We start from the raw sequence: 27,167 nt of genomic DNA, 5'->3' as shown, positions 1-27,167 counted from the left end.
AGAGGTAGTAGAGGTAGTAGAGGGAGTATAGGTAGTATAGGTAGTAGAGGTAGTAGAGGGAGTAGAGGTAGTAGAGGTAGTATAGGTAGTATAGGTAGTAGAGGTAGTATAGGTAGTAGAGGTAGTAGAGGTAGTAGAGGGAGTAGAGGTAGTAGAGGGAGTATAGGTAGTATAGGTAGTAGAGGTAGTAGAGGTAGTAGAGGGAGTAGAGGTAGTAGAGGTAGTAGAGGGAGTATAGGTAGTATAGGTAGTATAGGTAGTAGAGGTAGTAGAGGTAGTAGAGGTAGTAGAGGGAGTATAGGTAGTAGAGGGAGTAGAGGTAGAGGGAGTAGAGGTAGTAGAGGTGGTAGAGGGAGTAGAGGTAGTATAGGTAGTAGAGGGAGTAGAGGGAGTAGAGGTAATAGAGGTAGTAGAGGGAGTATAGGTAGTAGAGGTAGTAGAGGGAGTAGAGGTAGTAGAGGGAGTATAGGTAGTATAGGTAGTAGAGGGAGTATAGGTAGTATAGGTAGTAGAGGTAGTAGAGGGAGTATAGGTAGTAGAGGTAGTAGAGGTAGTAGAGGGAGTATAGGTAGTAGAGGGATCATAGGTAGTATAGGTAGTAGAGGTAGTAGAGGGAGTATAGGTAGTAGAGGTAGTAGAGGGAGTAGAGGGAGTAGAGGTAGTAGAGGGAGTAGAGGGAGTATAGGTAGTATAGGTAGTAGAGGTAGTAGAGGTAGTAGAGGGAGTATAGGTAGTATAGGTAGTAGAGGTAGTAGAGGTAGTAGAGGTAGTAGAGGGAGTATAGGTAGTATAGGTAGTAGAGGTAGTAGAGGGAGTATAGGTAGTAGAGGTAGTAGAGGGAGTATAGGTAGTAGAGGTAGTAGAGGTGGTAGAGGGAGTAGAGGTAGTAGAGGTAGTAGAGATAGTAGAGGGAGTAGAGGTAGTAGAGGGAGTAGAGGTAGTAGAGGTAGTAGAGGTAGTAGAGGGAGTAGAGGGAGTAGAGGTAGTAGAGGGAGTATAGGTAGTAGAGGTAGTAGAGGGAGTAGAGGTAGTATAGGTAGTAGAGGTAGTAGAGGTAGTAGAGGTAGTAGAGGTGGTAGAGGGAGTAGAGGTAGTAGAGTTAGTAGAGGTAGTAGAGGTAGTAGAGGGAGTATAGGTAGTATAGGTAGTAGAGGTAGTAGAGGTAGTAGAGGGAGTAGAGGTAGTAGAGGTAGTAGAGGTAGTAGAGGTAGTAGAGGGAGTATAGGTAGTAGAGGTAGTAGAGGTAGTAGAGGGAGTAGAGGTAGTAGAGGTAGTAGAGGGAGTATAGGTAGTATAGGTAGTAGAGGTAGTATAGGTAGTAGAGGTAGTAGAGGTAGTAGAGGGAGTAGAGGTAGTAGAGGTAGTAGAGGGAGTATAGGTAGTAGAGGTAGTAGAGGGAGTATAGGTAGTATAGGTAGTAGAGGTAGTAGAGGGAGTATAGGTAGTATAGGTAGTAGAGGTAGTATAGGTAGTAGAGGGAGTAGAGGTAGTAGAGGTAGTAGAGGGAGTATAGGTAGTATAGGTAGTAGAGGGAGTAGAGGTAGTAGAGGTAGTATAGGTAGTAGAGGTAGTATAGGTAGTAGAGGTAGTAGAGGTAGTAGAGGGAGTAGAGGTAGTAGAGGGAGTAGAGGTAGTAGAGGGAGTAGAGGTAGTAGAGGTAGTAGAGGTAGTAGAGGGAGTAGAGGTAGTAGAGGGAGTATAGGTAGTATAGGTAGTATAGGTAGTAGAGGTAGTAGAGGTAGTAGAGGTAGTAGAGGGAGTATAGGTAGTAGAGGGAGTAGAGGTAGAGGGAGTAGAGGTAGTAGAGGTGGTAGAGGGAGTAGAGGTAGTAGAGGTAGTAGAGGGAGTAGAGGTAGTAGAGGTAGTAGAGGGAGTAGAGGGAGTAGAGGTAGAGGGAGTAGAGGTAGTAGATGTAGAGGGAGTAGAGGGAGTAGATGTAGAGGGAGTAGAGGGAGTAGAGGTAGTAGAGGGAGTAGAGGTAGAGGGAGTAGAGGTAGTAGAGGGAGTAGAGGTAGTAGAGGTAGTAGAGGTAGAGGGAGTAGAGGTAGAGGTAATAGAGGTAGTAGAGGGAGTAGAGGTAGAGGGAGTAGAGGGAGTAGAGGGAGTAGAGGTAGAGGGAGTAGAGGGAGTAGAGGGAGTAGAGGTAGAGGGAGTAGATGTAGAGGGAGTAGAGGGAGTAGAGGTAGAGGGGGTAGAGGTAGAGGGAGTAGAGGTAGAGGGAGTAGAGGGAGTAGAGGTAGAGGGAGTAGAGGTAGTAGAGGGAGTAGAGGGAGTAGAGGTAGAGGGAGTAGATATAGAGGGAGTAGAGGGAGTAGAGGTAGAGGGAGTAGAGGTAGTAGAGGGAGTAGAGGGAGTAGAGGTAGTAGAGGGAGTAGAGGTAGTAGATGTAGAGGGAGTAGAGGGAGTAAAGGTAGTAGAGGGAGTAGAGGGAGTAGAGGTAGAGGGAGTAGAGTTAGTAGAGGGAGTAGAGGGAGTAGAGGTAGAGGGAGTAGAGGTAGAGGGAGTAGAGGTAGTAGAGGGAGTAGAGGTAGAGGGAGTAGAGGGAGTAGAGGGAGTAGAGGTAGTAGAGGTAGAGGGAGTAGAGGGAGTAGAGGGAGTAGAGGGAGTAGAGGTAGTAGATGTAGAGGGAGTAGAGGTAGAGGTAGTAGAGGTAGAGGGAGTAGAGGGAGTAGAGGTAGAGGGAGTAGAGGGAGTAGAGGGGGTAGAGGTAGAGGGATTAGAGGGAGTAGAGGGGGTAGAGGTAGAGGGATTAGAGGTAGAGGGAGTAGATGTAGAGGGAGTAGATGTAGAGGGAGTAGAGGTAGTAGAGGTAGAGGGAGTAGAGGTAGAGGTAGTAGAGGGAGTAGAGGGGTTAGAGGTAGAGGGATTAGAGGTAGAGGGAGTAGAGGGGGTAGATGTAGAGGGAGTAGAGGGAGTAGAGGGGGTAGAGGGAGTAGAGGGGGTAGATGTAGAGGGAGTAGAGGGAGTAGATGTAGAGGGAGTAGAGGGAGTAGAGGTAGAGGGAGTAGAGGGAGTAGAGGGAGTAGAGGGAGTAGAGGGGGTAGAGGTAGAGGGATTAGAGGTAGAGGGAGTAGAGGGGGTAGATGTAGAGGGAGTAGAGGGAGTAGATGTAGAGGGAGTAGAGGGAGTAGATGTAGAGGGAGTAGAGGGAGTAGATGTAGAGGGAGTAGATGTAGAGGGAGTAGAGGGAGTAGAGGGGGTAGAGGGGGTAGATGTAGAGGGAGTAGAGGGAGTAGATGTAGAGGGAGTAGAGGGAGTAGATGTAGAGGGAGTAGATGTAGAGGGAGTAGAGGGAGTAGAGGGGGTAGATGTAGAGGGAGTAGAGGGAGTAGAGGTAGAGGGAGTAGAGGTAGTAGAGGGAGTAGAGGTAGTAGAGGGAGTAGAGGTAGAGGGAGTAGAGGTAGTAGAGGGAGTAGAGGTAGAGGGAGTAGAGGTAGTAGAGGGAGTAGAGGGGGTAGATGTAGAGGGAGTAGAGGGAGTAGAGGGGTTTGAGGGAGTAGAGGGAGTAGAGGTAGAGGGAGTAGATGTAGAGGGAGTAGAGGGAGTAGAGGTAGAGGTAGTAGAGGGAGTAGAGGGAGTAGAGGGAGTAGAGGGGGTAGAGGTAGAGGGAGTAGAGGGGGTAGATGTAGAGGGAGTAGAGGGAGTAGAGGGGGTAGATGGAGTAGAGGGGGTAGATGTAGAGGGAGTAGAGGGGGTAGAGGTAGTAGAGGGAGTAGAGGTAGAGGGAGTAGATGTAGAGGGAGTAGAGGGAGTAGAGGTAGAGGGAGTAGAGGGAGTAGAGGGAGTAGAGGGAGTATAGGTAGAGGGAGTAGAGGTAGAGGGAGTAGAGGGAGTAGAGGTAGAGGGAGTAGAGGGAGTAGAGGGAGTAGAGGGAGTAGATGTAGAGGGAGTAGAGGGAGTAGAGGTAGAGGGAGTAGAGGGAGTAGAGGGAGTAGAGGGAGTAGAGGTAGAGGCAGTAGAGGGAGTAGAGGGAGTAGAGGGAGTAGAGGTAGAGGTAGTAGAGGGAGTAGAGGGAGTAGAGGGAGTAGAGGTAGAGGGAGTAGATGTAGAGGGAGTAGAGGTAGAGGGAGTAGAGGTAGAGGGAGTAGAGGGAGTAGAGGGAGTAGAGGGAGTAGAGGTAGAGGGAGTAGAGGGAGTAGAGATAGAGGGAGTAGATGTAGAGGGAGTAGATGTAGAGGGAGTAGAGGTAGTAGAGGTAGAGGGAGTAGAGGTAGAGGTAGTAGAGGGGTTAGAGGTAGAGGGATTAGAGGTAGAGGGAGTAGAGGGGGTAGATGTAGAGGGAGTAGAGGGAGTAGAGGGGGTAGAGGGAGTAGAGGGGGTAGATGTAGAGGGAGTAGAGGGAGTAGAGGGAGTAGAGGGAGTAGATGTAGAGGGAGTAGAGGGAGTAGAGGTAGAGGGAGTAGAGGGAGTAGAGGGAGTAGAGGTAGTAGAGGGAGTAGAGGGAGTAGAGGGGGTAGAGGTAGAGGGATTAGAGGTAGAGGGAGTAGAGGGGGTAGATGTAGAGGGAGTAGAGGGAGTAGATGTAGAGGGAGTAGAGGGAGTAGATGTAGAGGGAGTAGATGTAGAGGGAGTAGAGGGAGTAGAGGGGGTAGAGGGGGTAGATGTAGAGGGAGTAGAGGGAGTAGATGTAGAGGGAGTAGAGGGAGTAGAGGGAGTAGATGTAGAGGGAGTAGATGTAGAGGGAGTAGAGGGAGTAGAGGGGGTAGATGTAGAGGGAGTAGAGGGAGTAGAGGGAGTAGATGTAGAGGGAGTAGAGGGAGTAGAGGTAGAGGGAGTAGAGGTAGTAGAGGGAGTAGAGGTAGAGGGAGTAGAGGTAGTAGAGGGAGTAGAGGGAGTAGAGGGAGTAGAGGGAGTAGAGGGGGTAGATGTAGAGGGAGTAGAGGGAGTAGAGGGGTAGAGGGAGTAGAGGGGGTAGATGTAGAGGGAGTAGAGGGAGTAGAGGGGGTAGAGGTAGTAGAGGGAGTAGAGGTAGAGGGAGTAGAGGGAGTAGATGTAGAGGGAGTAGAGGGAGTAGAGGTAGAGGTAGTAGAGGGAGTAGAGGGAGTAGAGGGAGTAGAGGGGGTAGAGGTAGAGGGATTAGAGGTAGAGGGAGTAGAGGGGGTAGATGTAGAGGGAGTAGAGGGGGTAGATGGAGTAGAGGGGGTAGATGTAGAGGGAGTAGAGGGGGTAGAGGTAGTAGAGGGAGTAGAGGTAGAGGGAGTAGATGTAGAGGGAGTAGAGGGAGTAGAGGTAGAGGGAGTAGAGGGAGTAGAGGGAGTAGAGGGAGTATAGGTAGAGGGAGTAGAGGTAGAGGGAGTAGAGGGAGTAGAGGTAGAGGTAGTAGAGGGAGTAGAGGGAGTAGAGGGAGTAGAGGGAGTAGAGGGAGTAGATGTAGAGGGAGTAGAGGGAGTAGAGGTAGAGGGAGTAGAGGGAGTAGAGGGAGTAGAGGGAGTAGAGGTAGAGGGAGTAGAGGTAGAGGGAGTAGAGGGAGTAGAGGTAGAGGTAGTAGAGGGAGTAGAGGGAGTAGAGGGAGTAGAGGTAGAGGGAGTAGATGTAGAGGGAGTAGAGGTAGAGGGAGTAGAGGTAGAGGGAGTAGAGGGAGTAGAGGTAGAGGGAGTAGAGGGAGTAGAGGGAGTAGAGGTAGAGGGAGTAGAGATAGAGGGAGTAGAGGGAGTAGAGGTAGAGGGAGTAGAGGTAGAGGGAGTAGAGGGAGTAGATGTAGAGGGGGTAGAGGGAGTAGAGGTAGAGGGAGTAGAGGTAGAGGGGGTAGAGGGAGTAGAGGTAGAGGGAGTAGAGGTAGAGGGAGTAGAGGGAGTAGAGGTAGAGGGAGTAGATGTAGAGGGGGTAGAGGGAGTAGAGGTAGAGGGAGTAGAGGTAGTAGAGGTAGAGGGAGTAGATGTAGAGGGGGTAGAGGGAGTAGAGGAGTAGAGGGGGTAGAGGGAGTAGAGGTAGTAGAGGGAGTAGATGTAGAGGGAGTAGAGGGAGTAGAGGGGGTAGAGGGAGTAGAGGTAGTAGAGGGAGTAGATGTAGAGGGAGTAGAGGGAGTAGAGGGAGTAGAGGGAGTAGAGGTAGAGGGAGTAGAGGGGGTAGAGGGAGTAGAGGGAGTAGAGGGAGTAGAGGTAGAGGGAGTAGAGGGGGTAGAGGGAGTAGATGTAGTAGAGGGAGTAGATGTAGAGGGAGTAGATGTAGAGGGAGTAGAGGGAGTAGAGGGGGTAGAGGGAGTAGAGGTAGTAGAGGGAGTAGATGTAGAGGGAGTAGAGGGAGTAGATGTAGAGGGAGTAGAGGGAGTAGATGTAGAGGGAGTAGAGATAGAGGGAGTAGAGGTAGTAGAGGGAGTAGATGTAGAGGGAGTAGAGGGAGTAGATGTAGAGGGAGTAGAGGGAGTAGAGGTAGAGTGAGTAGAGGTAGAGGGAGTAGAGGGAGTAGAGGGAGTAGAGGGAGTAGAGGTAGTAGAGGGAGTAGATGTAGAGGGAGTAGAGGGAGTAGATGTAGAGGGAGTAGAGGGAGTAGAGGGGGTAGAGGGAGTAGAGGTAGTAGAGGTAGAGGGAGTAGATGTAGAGGGGGTAGAGGGAGTAGAGGTAGAGGGAGTAGATGTAGAGGGGGTAGAGGGAGTAGATGTAGAGGGAGTAGAGGGAGTAGAGGTAGAGGGAGTAGATGTAGAGGGGGTAGAGGGAGTAGAGGTAGAGGGAGTAGATGTAGAGGGGGTAGAGGGAGTAGATGTAGAGGGAGTAGAGGTAGAGGGAGTAGATGTAGAGGGGGTAGAGGGAGTAGAGGGAGTAGAGGGAGTAGAGGTAGAGGGAGTAGATGTAGAGGGGGTAGAGGGAGTAGAGGTAGAGGGAGTAGATGTAGAGGGGGTAGAGGGAGTAGATGTAGAGGGAGTAGAGGTAGAGGGAGTAGATGTAGAGGGGGTAGAGGGAGTAGAGGGAGTAGAGTGGGTAGAGGGAGTAGATGTAGAGGGAGTAGAGGGAGTAGAGGTAGAGGGAGTAGATGTAGAGGGGGTAGAGGGAGTACATTTACATTACATTTAAGTCATTTAGCAGACGCTCTTATCCAGAGCGACTTACAAATTGGTGCATTCACCTAATGACATCCAGTGGAACAGCCACTTTACAATAGTGCATCTAAATCTTTTAAGGGGGGGGGGGGGGGGGGGGGGCAGAAGGATTGCTTTATCCTAGGTATTCCTTGAAGAGGTGGGGTTTCAGGTGTCTCCGGAAGGTGGTGATTGACTCCGCTGTCCTGGCGTCGTGAGGGAGTTTGTTCCACCATTGGGGTGCCAGAGCAGCGAACAGTTTTGACTGGGCTGAGCGGGAACTGTACTTCCTCAGTGGTAGGGAGGCGAGCAGGCCAGAGGTGGATGAACGCAGAGCCCTTGTTTGGGTGTAGGGCCTGATCAGAGCCTGAAGGTACTGAGGTGCCGTTCCCCTCACAGCTCCGTAGGCAAGCACCATGGTCTTGTAGCGGATGCGAGCTTCAACTGGAAGCCAGTGGAGAGAGCGGAGGAGCGGGGTGACGTGAGAGAACTTGGGAAGGTTGAACACCAGACGGGCTGCGGCGTTCTGGATGAGTTGTAGGGGTTTGATGGCACAGGCAGGGAGCCCAGCCAACAGCGAGTTGCAGTAATCCAGACGGGAGATGACAAGTGCCTGGATTAGGACCTGCGCCGCTTCCTGTGTGAGGCAGGGTCGTACTCTGCGGATGTTGTAGAGCATGAACCTACAGGAACGGGCCACCGCCTTGATGTTAGTTGAGAACGACAGGGTGTTGTCCAGGATCACGCCAAGGTTCTTAGCGCTCTGGGAGGAGGACACAATGGAGTTGTCAACCGTGATGGCGAGATCATGGAACGGGCAGTCCTTCCCCGGGAGGAAGAGCAGCTCCGTCTTGCCGAGGTTCAGCTTGAGGTGGTGATCCGTCATCCACACTGATATGTCTGCCAGACATGCAGAGATGCGATTCGCCACCTGGTCATCAGAAGGGGGAAAGGAGAAGATTAATTGTGTGTCGTCTGCATAGCAGTGATAGGAGAGACCATGTGAGGTTATGACAGAGCCAAGTGACTTGGTGTATAGCGAGAATAGGAGAGGGCCTAGAACAGAGCCCTGGGGGACACCAGTGGTGAGAGCGCGTGGTGAGGAGACAGATTCTCGCCACGCCACCTGGTAGGAGCGACCTGTCAGGTAGGACGCAATCCAAGCGTGGGCCGCGCCGGAGATGCCCAACTCGGAGAGGGTGGAGAGGAGGATCTGATGGTTCACAGTATCGAAGGCAGCCGATAGGTCTAGAAGGATGAGAGCAGAGGAGAGAGAGTTAGCTTTAGCAGTGCGGAGCGCCTCCGTGATACAGAGAAGAGCAGTCTCAGTTGAGTGACTAGTCTTGAAACCTGACTGATTTGGATCAAGAAGGTCATTCTGAGAGAGATAGCAGGAGAGCTGGCCAAGGACGGCACGTTCAAGAGTTTTGGAGAGAAAAGAAAGAAGGGATACTGGTCTGTAGTTGTTGACATCGGAGGGATCGAGTGTAGGTTTTTTCAGAAGGGGTGCAACTCTCGCTCTCTTGAAGACGGAAGGGACGTAGCCAGCGGTCAAGGATGAGTTGATGAGCGAGGTGAGGTAAGGGAGAAGGTCTCCGGAAATGGTCTGGAGAAGAGAGGAGGGGATAGGGTCAAGCGGGCAGGTTGTTGGGCGGCCGGCCGTCACAAGACGCGAGATTTCATCTGGAGAGAGAGGGGAGAAAGAGGTCAAAGCACAGGGTAGGGCAGTGTGAGCAGAACCAGCGGTGTCGTTTGACTTAGCAAACGAGGATCGGATGTCGTCGACCTTCTTTTCAAAATGGTTGACGAAGTCGTCTGCAGAGAGGGAGGAGGGGGGGGGAGGGGGAGGAGGATTCAGGAGGGAGGAGAAGGTGGCAAAGAGCTTCCTAGGGTTAGAGGCAGATGCTTGGAATTTAGAGTGGTAGAAAGTGGCTTTAGCAGCAGAGACAGAAGAGGAAAATGTAGAGAGGAGGGAGTGAAAGGATGCCAGGTCCGCAGGGAGGCGAGTTTTCCTCCATTTCCGCTCGGCTGCCCGGAGCCCTGTTCTGTGAGCTCGCAATGAGTCGTCGAGCCACGGAGCGGGAGGGGAGGACCGAGCCGGCCTGGAGGATAGGGGACATAGAGAGTCAAAGGATGCAGAAAGGGAGGAGAGGAGGGTTGAGGAGGCAGAATCAGGAGATAGGTTGGAGAAGGTTTGGGCAGAGGGAAGAGATGATAGGATGGAAGAGGAGAGAGTAGCGGGGGAGAGAGAGCGAAGGTTGGGACGGCGCGATACCATCCGAGTAGGGGCAGTGTGGGAAGTGTTGGATGAGAGCGAGAGGGAAAAGGATACAAGGTAGTGGTCGGAGACTTGGAGGGGAGTTGCAATGAGATTAGTGGAAGAACAGCATCTAGTAAAGATGAGGTCAAGCGTATTGCCTGCCTTGTGAGTAGGGGGGGAAGGTGAGAGGGTGAGGTCAAAAGAGGAGAGGAGTGGAAAGAAGGAGGCAGAGAGGAATGAGTCAAAGGTAGACATGGGGAGGTTAAAGTCACCCAGAACTGTGAGAGTTGAGCCGTCCTCAGGAAAGGAGCTTATCAAGGCATCAAGCTCATTGATGAACTCTCCAAGGGAACCTGGAGGGCGATAAATGATAAGGATGTTAAGCTTGAAAGGGCTGGTAACTGTGACAGCATGGAATTCAAAGGAGGCGATAGACAGATGGGTAAGGGGAGAAAGAGAGAATGACCACTTGGGAGAGATGAGGATCCCGGTGCCACCACCCCGCTGACCAGAAGCTCTCGGGGTGTGCGAGAACACGTGGGCAGACGAAGAGAGAGCAGTAGGAGTAGCAGTGTTATCTGTGGTGAGCCATGTTTCCGTCAGTGCCAAGAAGTCGAGGGACTGGAGGGACGCATAGGCTGAGATGAGCTCTGCCTTGTTGGCCGCGGATCGGCAGTTCCAGAGGCTACCGGAGACCTGGAACTCCACGTGGGTCGTGCGGGCTGGGACCACCAGGTTAGGGTGGGCGCGGCCACGCGGTGTGAAGCGTTTGTATGGTCTGTGCAGAGAGGAGAGAACAGGGATAGACAGACACATAGTTGACAGGCTACAGAAGAGGCTACGCTAAAGCAAAGGAGATTAGAATGACAAGTGGGCTACACGACTCGAATGTTCAGAAAGTTAAGCTTACGTTGCAAAAAAAATAAATAAATAAAATAAAAGATCTAATTGACTAAAATGATATAGTACTGCTGGCTGGTGAAGTAGCCTGGCTAGCAGTGGCTGCGTTGTTGAAAGTGAAGCTGCCTAGGTGACCTCGACAATTTCTCTAAATTTCTCTAAACTACACAATTATCATGGATAATTGAGGTAGAGGGAGTAGATGTAGAGGGAGTAGAGGGAGTAGAGGGAGTAGAGGGGGTAGAGGGAGTAGAGGGAGTAGAGGGGGTAGAGGGAGTAGATGTAGAGGGAGTAGATGTAGAGGGAGTAGATGTAGAGGGAGTAGAGGTAGAGGGAGTAGAGGGAGTAGAGGTAGAGGGAGTAGAGGGAGTAGAGGGAGTAGAGGTAGAGGGAGTAGAGGGAGTAGAGGGAGTAGAGGTAGAGGGAGTAGATGTAGAGGGAGTAGAGGGAGTAGAGGTAGAGGGAGTAGAGGTAGAGGGAGTAGAGGTAGAGGGAGTAGATGTAGAGGGAGTAGAGGGAGTAGAGGTAGAGGTAGAGGTAGAGGGAGTAGATGTAGAGGGAGTAGATGTAGAGGGAGTAGAGGGAGTAGAGGTAGAGGTAGAGGTAGAGGGAGTAGAGGTAGAGGGAGTAGATGTAGAGGGAGTAGAGGGAGTAGAGGTAGAGGTAGAGGTAGAGGTAGTAGAGGTAGAGGGAGTAGAGGTAGAGGGAGTAGAGGTAGAGGGAGTAGAGGTAGAGGGAGTAGAGGTAGAGGGAGTAGATGTAGAGGGAGTAGAGGGAGTAGAGGGAGTAGAGGTAGAGGGAGTAGAGGGAGTAGAGGTAGAGGGAGTAGAGGTAGAGGGAGTAGAGGTAGTAGAGGTAGAGGGAGTAGATGTAGAGGGAGTAGATGTAGTAGAGGTAGAGGGAGTAGAGATAGAGGGAGTAGAGGGAGTAGATGTAGAGGTAGAGGGAGTAGAGGTAGAGGGAGTAGAGGGAGTAGATGTAGAGGTAGAGGTAGTAGAGGTAGAGGTAGTAGAGGTAGAGGGAGTAGATGTAGAGGGAGTAGATGTAGTAGAGGTAGAGGGAGTAGAGATAGAGGGAGTAGAGGGAGTAGATGTAGAGGTAGAGGTAGTAGAGGTAGAGGGAGTAGATGTAGAGGGAGTAGAGGTAGAGGGAGTAGAGGGAGTAGAGGTAGAGGGAGTAGAGGGAGTAGAGGGAGTAGAGGTAGAGGTAGTAGAGGTAGAGGGAGTAGAGGTAGAGGGAGTAGAGGTAGAGGGAGTAGAGGGAGTAGAGGTAGAGGGAGTAGAGGGAGTAGAGGTAGAGGGAGTAGAGGTAGTAGAGGGAGTAGAGGTAGAGGGAGTAGAGGTAGTAGAGGTAGAGGGAGTAGATGTAGTAGGGGTAGAGGGAGTAGAGGTAGAGGGAGTAGATGTAGAGGGAGTAGAGGGAGTAGAGGTAGAGGGAGTAGAGGTAGTAGAGGTAGAGGTAATAGAGGTAGTAGAGGTAGAGGGAGTAGAGGGAGTAGAGGTAGAGGGAGTAGAGGGAGTAGAGGTAGAGGGAGTAGAGGTAGTAGAGGTAGAGGTAATAGAGGTAGTAGAGGTAGAGGGAGTTGTAAGTCGCTCTGGATAAGAGCGTCTGCTAAATGACTTAAATGTAAATGTAAATGTAGAGGTAATAGAGGTAGAGGGAGTAGAGGTAGAGGTAATAGAGGTAGTAGAGGTAGAGGGAGTAGAGGTAGTAGAGGTAGTAGAGGTAGAGGGAGTAGAGGTAGAGGTAATAGAGGTAGTAGAGGGAGTAGAGGTAGAGGGAGTAGAGGGAGTAGAGGTAGAGGGGGTAGAGGGGGTAGAGGGGGTAGAGGGAGTAGAGGTAGTAGAGGGAGTAGATGTAGAGGGAGTAGAGGTAGAGGGAGTAGAGGTATAGGGAGTAGAGGTAGAGGGAGTAGAGGGAGTAGAGGGAGTAGAGGGAGTAGAGGTAGAGGGAGTAGAGGTAGAGGTAGTAGAGGTAGAGGTAGAGGGAGTAGAGGGGGTAGAGGTAGTAGAGGGAGTAGAGGGAGTAGAGGTAGAGGGAGTAGAGGTAGAGGTAGTAGAGGGAGTAGAGGTAGTAGAGGTAGTAGAGGGAGTAGAGGTAGTAGAGGTAGAGGTAGAGGGAGTAGAGGGAGTAGAGGTAGTAGAGGGAGTAGAGGGAGTAGAGGGAGTAGAGGTAGAGGGAGTAGAGGTAGAGGTAGTAGAGGTAGAGGGAGTAGAGGGAGTAGAGGTAGAGGGAGTAGAGGTAGAGGTAGTAGAGGTAGAGGTAGAGGTAGTAGAGGGAGTAGAGGTAGTAGAGGTAGAGGGAGTAGAGGGAGTAGAGGTAGAGGGAGTAGAGGTAGAGGGAGTAGAGGGAGTTGTTGGTAGGGCTGGGGGGCTGAACCACAATCCCTGAAGTGTCCCTCCAAGTGTTCCTTAATAGTGAAATAGTAGAGCAGGAAGTAACAAGATGCTTGGGGAGAGGAAACCCCTCATTAAGCAGCAACGTATCTTTAGAGACCCTCCAGATACCCTCTCTAATCAATGACTCATCAGTTAATTATTCATCTCACTCATGTCCCTCTGTAATGTACTGGGGACTCCTCTCCTGGTGAGAAATCAGATCTGGAATCAAGACATCCCTCGGTTATCTCCGTAGGGTGATACACAGGCAGCCATTTTGTTAACACTCTTTCGTTAACACTCAACGTCAGAAGAACTGTTCATTGGGAGCTTCATGATATGGGTTTCCATGGCTGAGCAGCCTCACACAAGCCTAAGATCACCATGCACAATGCCAAGCGTTGGCTGGAGTGGTGTAAAGCTCCGCCGCCATTGGACTCTGGAGCAGTGGAAATGCGTTTTCTGGCGTGATGAATCACGCTTCACCATCTGACAGTCCAATGGACGGATTTGAGTTTGGCGGATGCCAGGAGAACCCTACCTGCCCGAATGCATAGTGGGAAATCTTAACTCAACAGCATACAATGACATTCTAGAGGATTCTGTGCTTCCATCTTTATGTCAACAGTTTGGGGAAGGTCCTTTCCTGTTTCAGTATGACAATGCCCCCGTGCACAAAGTGACCTCACTAATGCTCTTGTGGCTGAATCGTAACAAGTCCCCGCAGCAATGTTCCAACATCTAGTGGAAAGCCTTCCAGGAAGAGTGGAGGCTGTTATAGCAGCAAAGGGGGACCAACACCATATTAATGAACAAGCATGATTTTGGGATGAGATGTTGGACAAGCAGGTCATCCACCACATGACCAATAGTATGTGGGTATGGGGCATTTTAACCTTAGATAAAGCACTAGTGCCGAATTCCCCTGAGTAACTGGTTCTGAGTGACTGGTTCTGAGTGACTGGTTCTGAGTGACTGGATCTGAGTGAATGGTTCTGAGTGACTGGTTCTGAGTGATGATTCTGAGTGACTGGTTCTGAGTGACTGGTTCTGGGTGACTGGTTCTGGGTGACTGGTTCTGAGTGACTGGTTCTGAGTGACTGGTTCTGAGTGACTGGTTCTGAGTGACTGGTTCTGAGTGACTGGTTCTGAGTGACTGGTTCTGGGTGACTGGGTCTGAGTGACTGGTTCTGAGTGACTGGTTCTGAGTGACTGGTTCTGGGTGACTGGTTCTGGGTGACTGGTTCTGAGTGACTGGTTCTGAGTGACTGGTTCTGAGTGACTGGTTCTGAGTGATGGTTCTGAGTGACTGGTTTTGAGTGACTGGTTCTGAGTGACTGGTTTTGAGTGACTGGTTCTGAGTGACTGGTTCTGAGTGACTGGTTCTGAGTGACTGGTTCTGAGTGACTGGTTCCATCATAGTATAGCTCTGCTGGATTGCGTTCCATTATTGATGACAGGATCAGATTTCATGGGTCAGCATACCCATGACCCCCAGCACACGGTCTCTTCCTACATTATGTATGTTGGGCCCATGCATCCCAGGCGGCGTTGGGACGGTGTTGTGGGTAGTCTCCTCACACAGAACGTTTCAAGAACATTCATGTGTCCAGTTTTCTGATGGTTATGGCAATACATTTTTCATCAACGTCCCACCAAACATGGTTCCCAGATTATAAAATGTCAATTTTCTAGACACATTTAATTGGAATTGTATAGTCTGTGGTGTGTATATTCTGTGGTGTGTATATTCTGTGGTGTGTATATTCTGTGGTGTGTATATTCTGTGGTGTGTATATTCTGTGGTGTGTATATTCTGTGGTGTGTATATTCTGTGGTGTGTATATTCTGTGTTGTGTATAGTCTGTGCTGTGTATATTCTGTGTTGTGTATATTCTGTGTTGTGTATAGTCTGTGGTGTGTATAGTCTGTGGTGTGTATAGTCTGTGGTGTGTATAGCCTGTGGTGTGTATATTCTGTGGTGTGTATAGCCTGTGCTGTGTATATTCTGTGTTGTGTATATTCTGTGGTGTGTATATTCTGTGTTGTGTATATTCTGTGGTGTGTATATTCTGTGGTGTGTATATTCTGTGTTGTGTATATTCTGTGGTGTGTATATTCTGTGGTGTGTATAGTCTGTGGTGTGTATATTCTGTGTTGTGTATATTCTGTGTTGTGTATATTCTGTGGTGTGTATATTCTGTGGTGTGTATATTCTGTGGTGTGCATATTCTGTGGTGTGTATATTCTGTGTTGTGTATATTCTGTGGTGTGTATATTCTGTGTTGTGTATAGTCTGTGGTGTGTATATTCTGTGTTGTGTATAGTCTGTGGTGTGTATATTCTGTGTTGTGTATAGCCTGTGGTGTGTATATTCTGTGGTGTGTATAGTCTGTGGTGTGTATATTCTGTGTTGTGTATATTCTGTGGTGTGTATATTCTGTGTTGTGTATAGTCTGTGGTGTGTATATTCTGTGTTGTGTATATTCTGTGTTGTGTATATTCTGTGTTGTGTATAGTCTGTGGTGTGTATATTCTGTGGTGTGTATAGCCTGTGGTGTGTATAGTCTGTGGTGTGTATATTCTGTGGTGTGTATAGTCTGTGGTGTGTATAGTCTGTGGTGTGTATAGTCTGTGGTGTGTATAGTCTGTGTTGTGTATAGTCTGTGGTGTGTATAGTCTGTGTTGTGTATATTCTGTGTATAGTCTGTGGTGTTTATAGTCTGTGCTGTGTATAGTCTGTGGTGTGTATAGTCTGTGTTGTGTATATTCTGTGGTGTGTATAGTCTGTGGTGTGTATAGTCTGTGTTGTGTATAGTCTGTGTTGTGTATAGTCTGTGGTGTGTTTAGTCTGTGGTGTGTATAGTCTGTGGTGTGTATAGTCTGTGCTGTGTATAGTCTGTGCTGTGTATAGTCTGTGTATAGACTGTGGTGTGTATAGTCTGTGTTTTGTATAGTCTGTGTATAGACTGTGGTGTGTATATTCTGTGGTGTGTATAGTCTGTGCTGTGTATATTCTGTGGTGTGTATAGTCTGTGGTGTGTATAGTCTGTGGTGTGTATAGTCTGTGGTGTGTATAGTCTGTGCTGTGTATAGTCTGTGGTGTGTATAGTCTGTGGTGTGTATATTCTGGGGTGTCTATAGTCTGGTACTTCCTGTATACAGCTCCACATTGATCTGGTACTGGTACTCCCTGTATATAGCTCCACATTGATATGGTACTTCCTGTATATAGCTCCACATTGATCTGGTACTAGTACTTCCTGTATATAGCTCCACATTGATCTGGTACTTCCTGTATATAGCTCCACATTGATCTGGTACTTCCTGTATATAGCTCCACATTGATCTGGTACTTCCTGTATATAGCTCCACATTGATCTGGTACTTCCTGTATATAGCTCCATATTGATCTGGTACTCCCTGTATATAGCTCCACATTGATCTGGTACTCCCTGTATATAGCTCCACATTGATCTGGTACTGGTACTTCCTGTATATAGCTCCACATTGATCTGGTACTCCCTGTATATAGCTCCACATTGATCTGGTACTGGTACTCCCTGTATATAGCTCCACATTGATTTGGTACTTCATGTATATAGCTCCACATTGATCTGGTACTTCCTGTATATAGCTACACATTGATCTGGTACTTCCTGTATATAGCTCCACATTGATCTGGTACTGGTACTTCCTGTATATAGCTCCACATTGATCTGGTACTCCCTGTATATAGCTCCACATTGATCTAGTACTGGTATTTCCTGTATATAGCTCCACATTGATCTGGTACTGGTACTTCATGTATATAGCTCCACATTGATCTGGTACTTCCTGTATATAGCTCCAAATTGATCTGGTACTTACATTTACATTTAAGTCATTTAGCAGACGCTGTATATAGCTCCACATTGATCTCGTACTGGTATTGATCTGGTAATGGTATTGTATATTTCTACATATTTGTGTACCTATTCAGGATATATCACCATGAAGAGAATGACATTCATATCTGTAATTTAATATGTGTGTAGTACAGATCAGGGACCCACGATCAAATTCCGTTACCGCAAATTCTGTTACCGGGTGTAAATCCACTTCACTTACTGTAGTTTAACAACCCCAAGGTGTGATGTCATAGCTGCTACCTCATTGTTTCTGCAGACATCTTTAATCTGAATTCAGAGCAGATATTTAACAGGGTTGTTGGAATACGTTAAAAAATGAAGTAGATGTTACCGAAATTCTGTTACAAACTTTGGATCTGGACAGTTTTTCCAGTAAATATGTTTTTGTAAAAATGTTCAGTGTAAATTGTTCAAAGTAGTCCTGATAGGGTTGTATGGTTTGTTTAAAAAAAAAATAAAAAAAATCAATGGTGTTTGTTTGGCTTAAAATCTGTCATCGTGGAATTACCCATAATTCAATTTTATTGCAGCTACTGTAGATTTGGTTTCTCTTCTAACGATGGAATCAATATTCACAGTTACTACTTCCTGTTTAATTCCAAGCAGTGGAAGTTTCATTTCTCATTATCCATTTCTGTTCTTCCCCAAATACTATCTGATTAACTGATACTGCTATGCATTGCCGAGACACTGAATAAAAGTGATATTACATTGAAATATATTTTCTGGTCTTTCAGAAATCCCTGAAAATGCTAGCTGAATGCGTCCCAAATGGTACCCTGTTCCATAGAACTCTGGTCTAATGTAGTGCACTATATAGGGAATAGGGTACATGCATTGATGCAACAGAATAATAGTGATCTAACACCTCTCTTTGTCTTCCAGAAATCCTCCAAGGCATCAGAGGATGCCAGTGATGATCTGAAGAGAGACAGAACGGAGAGAAAGAGCGTCAGTTTCCTCGACTCTGTCAGTGTGATCTCAGCGGGCGGAGGAGACAGCAGTACCACCACCAGCACCATGGAGGTGGACGCCCACCCTGAGAGCTGCTACCCCAGCCAAGGGCTCAACGGCCAGGGCAAAAAACACCAGACCCAGCCCCTGGACACAGAGGTGGCCCAGGAGATAGCCTACCTGGATGAGGTGTTGGAGGCTAACTGCTGCGACCCAGAGGTTGATACCATGCCATTGCCCTCTAACGGGACAGCGAAACCTGAGAGAGACCCCCGGGAGGTCAGTATTGACGGAACTGGGCCGTCCGTCCACGTCTCCAACACAGACACACAATCCCCACAGACCAACCATGAGGTCATAGTAGAGGACAGGAAGCAGACCACCTTCATAGACCACCAGGAAGTCAATAGCACCAGCAACTCCAAACCCGACGGCCACTCTGGCCCAATGGGAGAGCATGAGAACTACAGGAACCAGGGAGGAGAGACAACACCCCCCACTGTGATGACCATCAAGAAGGAGGCACGTTTCGAGCTGCGGGCATTCCAGGAGGAGAAGAAGCCTTCCAAGCTGTTCGACCCGTGTGAGAAGGAGGTGCGCGTGAAGAAGGTGCGTCCATCGGAGGAGGTGGCAGAGCTGGAGAGGGAGCGGCTGGAGCTGATCCGAGGCCAGGCCGTGAAGAAGAACCCTGGCATGGGCACAAAATGGTGGAACCCTCCTCAGGAGAAAAGCCTGGAGGAGGAGCTGGAGCCAGACAAACTTGAGTCACACAGGAAGTACGAGGAGAGGAAGCAGCAGCGGAGGTCAGAGTTCACCTGCGGGTCTTCCCAGACGTACGCCCAGTACTCCATGACCTTTGAGCCCGGCTTTGACCCTGAGTCCAACCGGGACCCGGCAGAGGTTCTCCAGAGCACCAAGGAGGACATCGTTGTGGAGCAGATAGACTTCTCCGTCGCCAGGAAGCAGTTCCTCCAGATAGAACATGCCAGGCAGCAGCAGGCCGAGAGGTCACAGGTCACAGCCCCGAAGAGAGGTGTGGCACCTCAGCTCTACTCGGCCAAGCCCTTCTCCAGAGCGCCAGACAGCATCACCCATGTGGATAGATCCTCCAGCTCCGTCACAGTGGGCTACAGTAGTTACCTGGGCTCGCCACTAGAGGCCAACGACGTCACCACCACCACAACTAGAGTCAGGACAGAGGGGATGTACTACAGCCAGGGAGAGGCCCAGTCCCCCACTACTACCTTGGGACAGGGAGAGGCCCAGTCCCCCACTACTACCTTGGGACAGGGAGAGACCCAGTCCCCCACTACTACCTTGGGAGAGGGAGAGACCAGGAACAGGGGCCCCAAGGAGACCTCGATGGACAACAGAGAAGGCGATGGAGACTTCACCTGCGCCCGGGCCGTCATGACCATCCTGAAAGATGAGGGAGACTCTGAGTTGTGTTCCTCATCCCTGTCCCTGCAGCATCGTTCCTCCTCCCAATCCTTCCACTCCCCCAGTGCCTCCCTGTCCTGCCACCCAGAGGAGTGTGACTCCGGGCTGGACGAGCTCTCCCTGCGTTCCCAGGATACTACTGTCCTGGAGACCCTGTCCAACGACTTCAGCATGGACAACGTCTCCGACAGCGATGCGTCCAATGAGACCATGTCGGCCTACCTGGGGGAGACGTCTCTAGGGGAGTACTCCTTCCCTTCCACCCCCCAGGCCACCACGCCCGTCAATGGCAAGATGGAGGAAGGCACCCTCAGGTCCCCCGGGGAGCGGGGTCGGGGTCCGTCGGAGAAGGAGCTGGAGTACCATGCAGAACTCCTGGTGCAGAGTGCCATCCAGCACGCCCTTATGAACCAGCAGGGCGAAGAGTGGCAGGGGGTCCCCCGCGCCACCCCACAGTCCTTCCCCTACCCCCTCCCAGAGAGGCACCTAGACTTAGACGTCCTGCCGCCATCCACTGGGATGCTCTCACCTCCACGCCCAGAGCACCAGTCACCCACACCCCTAGACCACCCTCCAGCACTCCTAGACCTCCACTCACCTCCATCCCCCCAACTCTGCTCACCCCCAAGCTCACTGCAGCAGTGGCAAACACCTGATCAGTCCCTCCAGTCACCCCCACCCCAGTACCAATCAAGTCCATCACAAACCCCCCAGCAGCAGTCACCACCAGCTCAGTTCCAGTTAAGTCCAACCCAACATCAGTCTCCTCCCCCAGAGCAGCAGTCCCCCCCAGCCCAGATTGAGAAACCTACCAACGCCCCCCCTCCACGGAGGTCCTCTTCCGGAGGTCCTAAAATCCTCGTCCAGTCCGCCCTCAGTCGCTCACTGGCCCTAAACCCAGACCCCGTCCCAGTCCGCACCCCCGTCCACATCCCTCCTCGCCATGTAGAGCCCTACCAGCCTCCAGAGCTGTCGCCGACCCCCAGCGAGAAGGACCAGTTCAGTTACTTCTCTAAGTACTCCGAGGCGGCCGAGCTCCGCAGCACAGCAGAAGCCACCAGAACCCAGGAGACGGAGCAGAGCACCGGGCCGTTCAAGCTGCGCTCCCGGAAGCAGAGGACTCTGTCCATGATTGAGGAGGAGATCCGCGCGGCGCAGGAGCGAGAAGAGGATCTGAAGAAGCAGAGGCAGAGCCTGGGAGCGGTGCGATCCGGACCGGGCCCCAGAACAAACCAGACAGGGAGGCCCAAGACAATGCCTATCAACTCCGCGGACAAGCAGAAGACCAACAGCCTACCCGCCAAACTAAGCCTCTCCGGCAGCCTGCCGCCCACAAAACTCACCAGCAAGACGGCACCAGGTGAGCTAACTGACAACAACTCTATGTATGAAATAGGGTGCCATTTCAGACGCATGCCCTGTTTAAAAAACACTTGTTCATCTGTAATTATGTGGAGAGGTGGCCTGTCAGTTAGGAAACCAGTCCTATGTTAGTTAGGAAACCACTATAGTCCTATGTTAGTTAGGAAACCACTATAATCCTATGCTGGTAATGAAACCACTATAGTCCTATGTTAGTTAAGAAACCACTATAGTCCTGTGTTAGTTATGAAACCACTATAGTCCTATGTTAGTAATGAAACCACTATAGTCCTGTGTTAGTTATGAAACCACTATAGTCCTATGTTAGTTATGAAACCACTATAGTCCTATGTTAGTAATGAAACCACTATAGTCCTATGTTAGTAATGAAACCACTATAGTCCTGTGTTAGTTATGAAACCACTATAGTCCTATGTTAGTAATGAAACCACTATAGTCCTATGTTAGTAATGAAACCACTATAGTCCTATGTTAGTAATGAAACCACTATAGTCCTGTGTTAGTTATGAAACCACTATAGTCCTGTGTTAGTTATGAAACCACTATAGTCCTGTGTTAGTAATGAAACCACTATAGTCCTATGTTAGTAATGAAACCACTATAGTCCTATGTTAGTAATGAAACTACTATAGTCCTATGTTAGTTATGAAGAAACTATAGTCCTATGTTAGTTATGAAACCACTATAGTCCTATGTTAGTTATGAAGAAACTATAGTCCTGTGTTAGTTATGAAACCACTATAGTCCTGTGTTAGTTATGAAACCACTATAGTCCTGTGTTAGTTATGAAACCACTATAGTCCTATGTTAGTTATGAAACCACTATAGTCCTATGTTAGTTATGAAGAAACTATAGTCCTGTGTTAGTTATGAAACCACTATAGTCCTGTGTTAGTTATGAAACCACTATAGTCCTGTGTTAGTTATGAAACCACTATAGTCCTATGTTAGTTATGAAACCACTATAGTCCTATGTTAGTAATGAAACTACTATAGTCCTGTGTTAGTTATGAAGAAACTATAGTCCTATGTTAATTATGAAACCACTATAGTCCTATGTTAGTAATGAAACTACTATAGTCCTATGTTAGTTATGAAGAAACTATAGTCCTATGTTAATTATGAAACCACTATAGTCCTATGTTAGTAATGAAACTACTATAGTCCTGTGTTAGTTATGAAACCACTATAGTCCTATGTTAGTTATGAAGAAACTATAGTCCTATGTTAGTTATGAAACCACTATAGTCCTATGTTAGTTATGAAGAAACTATAGTCCTATGTTAGTAATGAAACCACTATAGTCCTGTGTTAGTAATGAAACCACTATAGTCCTATGTTAGTAATGAAACCACTATAGTCCTGTGTTAGTTATGAAACCACTATAGTCCTGTGTTAGTTATGAAACCACTATAGTCCTGTGTTAGTTATGAAACCACTATAGTCCTGTGTTAGTTATGAAACCACTATAGTCCTATGTTAGTAATGAAACCACTATAGTCCTATGTTAGTAATGAAACCACTATAGTCCTATGTTAGTAATGAAACCACTATAGTCCTGTGTTAGTTATGAAACCACTATAGTCCTGTGTTAGTTATGAAACCACTATAGTCCTATGTTAGTTATGAAACCACTATAGTCCTATGTTAGTAATGAAACCACTATAGTCCTGTGTTAGTTATGAAACCACTATAGTCCTATGTTAGTTATGAAACCACTATAGTCCTGTGTTAGTTATGAAACCACTATAGTCCTGTGTTAGTTATGAAACCACTATAGTCCTGTGTTAGTAATGAAACCACTATAGTCCTATGTTAGTAATGAAACCACTATAGTCCAATGTTAGTTATGAAACCACTATAGTCCTATGTTAGTTATGAAACCACTATAGTCCTATGTTAGTAATGAAACCACTATAGTCCAATGTTAGTTATGAAACCACTATAGTCCTATGTTAGTTATGAAACCACTATAGTCCAATGTTAGTTATGAAACCACTATAGTCCTATGTTAGTTATGAAACCACTATAGTCCTATGCTGGTAATGAAACCACTATAGTCCAATGTTAGTTATGAAACCACTATAGTCCTATGTTAGTTATGAAACCACTATAGTCCTATGCTGGTAATGAAACCACTATAGTCCTGTTAGTTATGTTCACCACTATAGTCCTGTGTTAGTTATGAAACCACTATAGTCCTATGCTGGTAATGAAACCACTATAGTCCTGTGTTAGTTATGAAACTACTATAGTCCTATGTTAGTTATGTTCAACCACTATAGTCCTGTGTTAGTAATGAAACCACTATAGTCCTGTGTTAGTTATGAAACCACTATAGTCCTATGTTAGTAATGAAACCACTATAGTCCTATGTTAGTTATGTTCAACACTATAGTCCTGTGTTAGTTATGTTCACCACTATAGTCCTATGTTAGTAATGAAACCACTATAGTCCTGTGTGAGTTATGAAGCCACTATAGTCCTGTGTTAGTTATGAAACCACTATAGTCCTGTGTTAGTTATGTTCACCACTATAGTCCTGTGTTAGTTATGTTCACCACTATAGTCCTGTGTTAGTTATGTTCACCACTATAGTCCTATGTTAGTTATGAAACCACTATAGTCCTATGTTAGTAATGAAACCACTATAGTCCTATGTTAGTAATGAAACCACTATAGTCCTGTGTTAGTAATGTTCACCACTATAGTCCTATGTTAGTTATGAAACCACTATAGTCCTATGTTAGTAATGAAACCACTATAGTCCTATGTTAGTTATGAAACCACTATAGTCCTATGTTAGTAATGAAACCACTATAGTCCTATGTTAGTTATGAAACCACTATAGTCCTATGTTAGTAATGAAACCACTATAGTCCTGTGTTAGTTATGAAACCACTATAGTCCTGTGTTAGTTATGAAACCACTATAGTCCTATGTTAGTTATGAAACCACTATAGTCCTATGTTAGTAATGAAACCACTATAGTCCTATGTTAGTAATGAAACCTCTATAGTCCTATGTTAGTTATGAAACCACTATAGTCCTGTGTTAGTTATGAAACCACTATAGTCCTGTGTTAGTTATGAAACCACTATAGTCCTATGTTAGTAATGAAACCACTATAGTCCTGTGTTAGTTATGTTCACCACTATAGTCCTGTGTTAGTTATGTTCACCACTATAGTCCTATGTTAGTTATGAAACCACTATAGTCCTGTGTTAGTTATGAAACCACTATAGTCCTATGTTAGTTATGAAACCACTATAGTCCTGTGTTAGTAATGAAACAACTATAGTCCTATGTTAGTAATGAAACCACTATAGTCCTATGTTAGTTATGAAACCACTATAGTCCTGTGTTAGTTATGAAACCACTATAGTCCTATGTTAGTTATGAAACCACTATAGTCCTGTGTTAGTTATGAAACCACTATAGTCCTATGTTAGTAATGAAACCACTATAGTCCTGTGTTAGTTATGAAACCACTATAGTCCTATGTTAATTATGAAACCACTATAGTCCTATGTTAGTTATGAAACCACTATAGTCCTATGTTAGTTATGAAACCACTATAGTCCTGTGTTAGTAATGAAACAACTATAGTCCTATGTTAGTAATGAAACCACTATAGTCCTATGTTAGTTATGAAACCACTATAGTCCTGTGTTAGTTATGAAACCACTATAGTCCTATGTTAGTTATGAAACCACTATAGTCCTGTGTTAGTTATGAAACCACTATAGTCCTATGTTAGTAATGAAACCACTATAGTCCTGTGTTAGTTATGAAACCACTATAGTCCTATGTTAATTATGAAACCACTATAGTCCTATGTTAGTTATGAAACCACTATAGTCCTATGTTAGTTATGAAACCACTATAGTCCTGTGTTAGTTATGTTCACCACTATAGTCCTGTGTTAGTTATGAAACCACTATAGTCCTGTGTTAGTTATGTTCACCACTATAGTCCTATGTTAGTAATGAAACCACTATAGTCCAATGTTAGTTATGAAACCACTATAGTCCTATGTTAGTTATGAAACCACTATAGTCCTATGTTAGTTATGAAACCACTATAGTCCTATGTTAGTTATGAAACCACTATAGTCCTATGTTAGTTATGAAACCACTATAGTCCTGTGTTAGTTATGAAACCACTATAGTCCTATGTTAATTATGAAACCACTATAGTCCTATGTTAGTTATGAAACCACTATAGTCCTGTGTTAGTAATGAAACCACTATAGTCCAATGTTAGTTATGAAACCACTATAGTCCTATGTTAGTTATGAAACCACTATAGTCCAATGTTAGTTATGAAACCACTATAGTCCTATGTTAGTTATGAAACCACTATAGTCCTATGTTAATTATGAAACCACTATAGTCCTGTGTTAGTTATGAAACCACTATAGTCCTGTGTTAGTTATGAAACCACTATAGTCCTGTGTTAGTTATGAAACCACTATAGTCCTGTGTTAGTTATGAAACCACTATAGTCCTGTGTTAGTTATGAAACCACTATAGTCCTATGTTAGTTATGAAACCACTATAGTCCTGTGTTAGTTATGAAACCACTATAGTCCTATGTTAGTTATGAAACCACTATAGTCCTGTGTTAGTTATGAAACCACTATAGTCCTATGCTGGTAATGAAACCACTATAGTCCTGTGTTAGTTATGAAACCACTATAGTCCTATGTTAGTAATGAAACCACTATAGTCCTATGTTAGTAATGAAACCACTATAGTCCTATGTTAGTAATGAAACCACTATAGTCCAATGTTAGTTATGAAACCACTATAGTCCTATGTTAGTAATGAAACCACTATAGTCCAATGTTAGTTTTGAAACCACTATAGTCCTATGTTAGTTATGAAACCACTATAGTCCTGTGTTAGTTATGTTCACCACTATAGTCCTGTGTTAGTTATGAAACCACTATAGTCCTGTGTTAGTTATGTTCACCACTATAGTCCTATGTTAGTAATGAAACCACTATAGTCCAATGTTAGTTTTGAAACCACTATAGTCCTATGTTAGTTATGAAACCACTATAGTCCTGTGTTAGTTATGTTCACCACTATAGTCCTGTGTTAGTTATGAAACCACTATAGTCCTGTGTTAGTTATGAAACCACTATAGTCCTATGTTAGTTATGAAACCACTATAGTCCTGTGTTAGTTATGAAACCACTATAGTCCTATGCTGGTAATGAAACCACTATAGTCCTGTTAGTTATGTTCACCACTATAGTCCTGTGTTAGTTATGAAACCACTATAGTCCTATGCTGGTAATGAAACCACTATAGTCCTGTGTTAGTAATGAAACCACTATAGTCCTGTGTTAGTTATGAAACCACTATAGTCCTATGTTAGTAATGAAACCACTATAGTCCTATGTTAGTTATGTTCACCACTATAGTCCTGTGTTAGTAATGTTCACCACTATAGTCCTATGTCAGTAATGAAACCACTATAGTCCTGTGTGAGTTATGAAGCCACTATAGTCCTGTGTTAGTTATGAAACCACTATAGTCCTGTGTTAGTTATGAAACCACTATAGTCCTGTGTTAGTTATGTTCACCACTATAGTCCTGTGTTAGTTATGTTCACCACTATAGTCCTGTGTTAGTTATGAAACCACTGTAGTCCTATGTTAGTTATGAAACCACTATAGTCCTATGTTAGTTATGAAACCACTATAGTCCTATGTTAGTTATGTTCACCACTATAGTCCTATGTTAGTTATGTTCACCACTATAGTCCTGTGTTAGTTATGAAACCACTATAGTCCTGTGTTAGTTATGAAACCACTATAGTCCTATGTTAGTATTGAAACCACTATAGTCCTATGTTAGTTATGAAACCACTATAGTCCTATGTTAGTTATGTTCACCACTATAGTCCTGTGTTAGTTATGAAACCACTATAGTCCTGTGTTAGTTATGAAACCACTATAGTCCTATGTTAGTAATGAAACCACTATAGTCCTGTGTTAGTAATGAAACCACTATAGTCCTATGTTAGTTATGAAACCACTATAGTCCTGTGTTAGTTATGAAACCACTGTAGTCCTATGTTAGTTATGAAACCACTATAGTCCTGTGTTAGTTATGAAACCACTATAGTCCTATGCTGGTAATGAAACCACTATAGTCCAATGTTAGTTATGAAACCACTATAGTCCTATGTTAGTAATGAAACCACTATAGTCCTGTGTTACTTATGAAACCACTATAGTCCTATGTTAGTAATGAAACCACTATAGTCCTGTGTTAGTTATGAAACCACTATAGTCCTGTGTTAGTTATGTTCACCACTATAGTCCTATGTTAGTAATGAAACCACTATAGTCCTATGTTAGTTATGAAACCACTATAGTCCTATGTTAGTTATGAAACCACTATAGTCCTGTGTTAGTTATGAAACCACTATAGTCCTATGCTGGTAATGAAACCACTATAGTCCAATGTTAGTTATGAAACCACTATAGTCCTATGTTAGTAATGAAACCACTATAGTCCAATGTTAGTTATGAAACCACTATAGTCCTATGTTAGTAATGAAACCACTATAGTCCTATGTTAGTAATGAAACCACTATAGTCCTATGTTAGTTATGAAACCACTATAGTCCTGTGTTAGTTATGAAACCACTATAGTCCTATGTTAGTTATGTTCACCACTATAGTCCTGTGTTAGTTATGTTCACCACTATAGTCCTGTGTTAGTTATGTTCACCACTATAGTCCTATGTTAGTAATGAAACCACTATAGTCCTATGTTAGTTATGAAACCACTATAGTCCTATGTTAGTTATGAAACCACTATAGTCCTGTGTTAGTTATGAAACCACTATAGTCCTATGTTAGTAATGAAACCACTATAGTCCTATGTTAGTTATGAAACCACTATAGT

General features: G+C 46.2%; 1 protein-coding gene across 4 annotated transcripts in view; it reads left to right on the top strand.

The window, feature by feature from the left end:
* The window catches only part of LOC129810602 (A-kinase anchor protein 2), a 239,817-nt gene that overhangs the window by 200,395 nt on the left and 12,255 nt on the right, over nt 1-27,167 (top strand). For all 4 annotated transcript variants that reach the window (XM_055861305.1, XM_055861297.1, XM_055861290.1 and 1 more), the window contains one exon: nt 17,347-20,215. In XM_055861305.1, coding sequence (XP_055717280.1) covers nt 17,347-20,215 — 2,869 coding nt within the window. The remainder of the gene's footprint in view (nt 1-17,346; nt 20,216-27,167) is intronic.

This window comes from Salvelinus fontinalis, chromosome 2 (genome assembly GCF_029448725.1).
Source record: "Salvelinus fontinalis isolate EN_2023a chromosome 2, ASM2944872v1, whole genome shotgun sequence".
Lineage (NCBI taxonomy): Eukaryota > Metazoa > Chordata > Actinopteri > Salmoniformes > Salmonidae > Salvelinus > Salvelinus fontinalis.
This window is presented reverse-complemented; position numbering and strand designations above follow the sequence as displayed.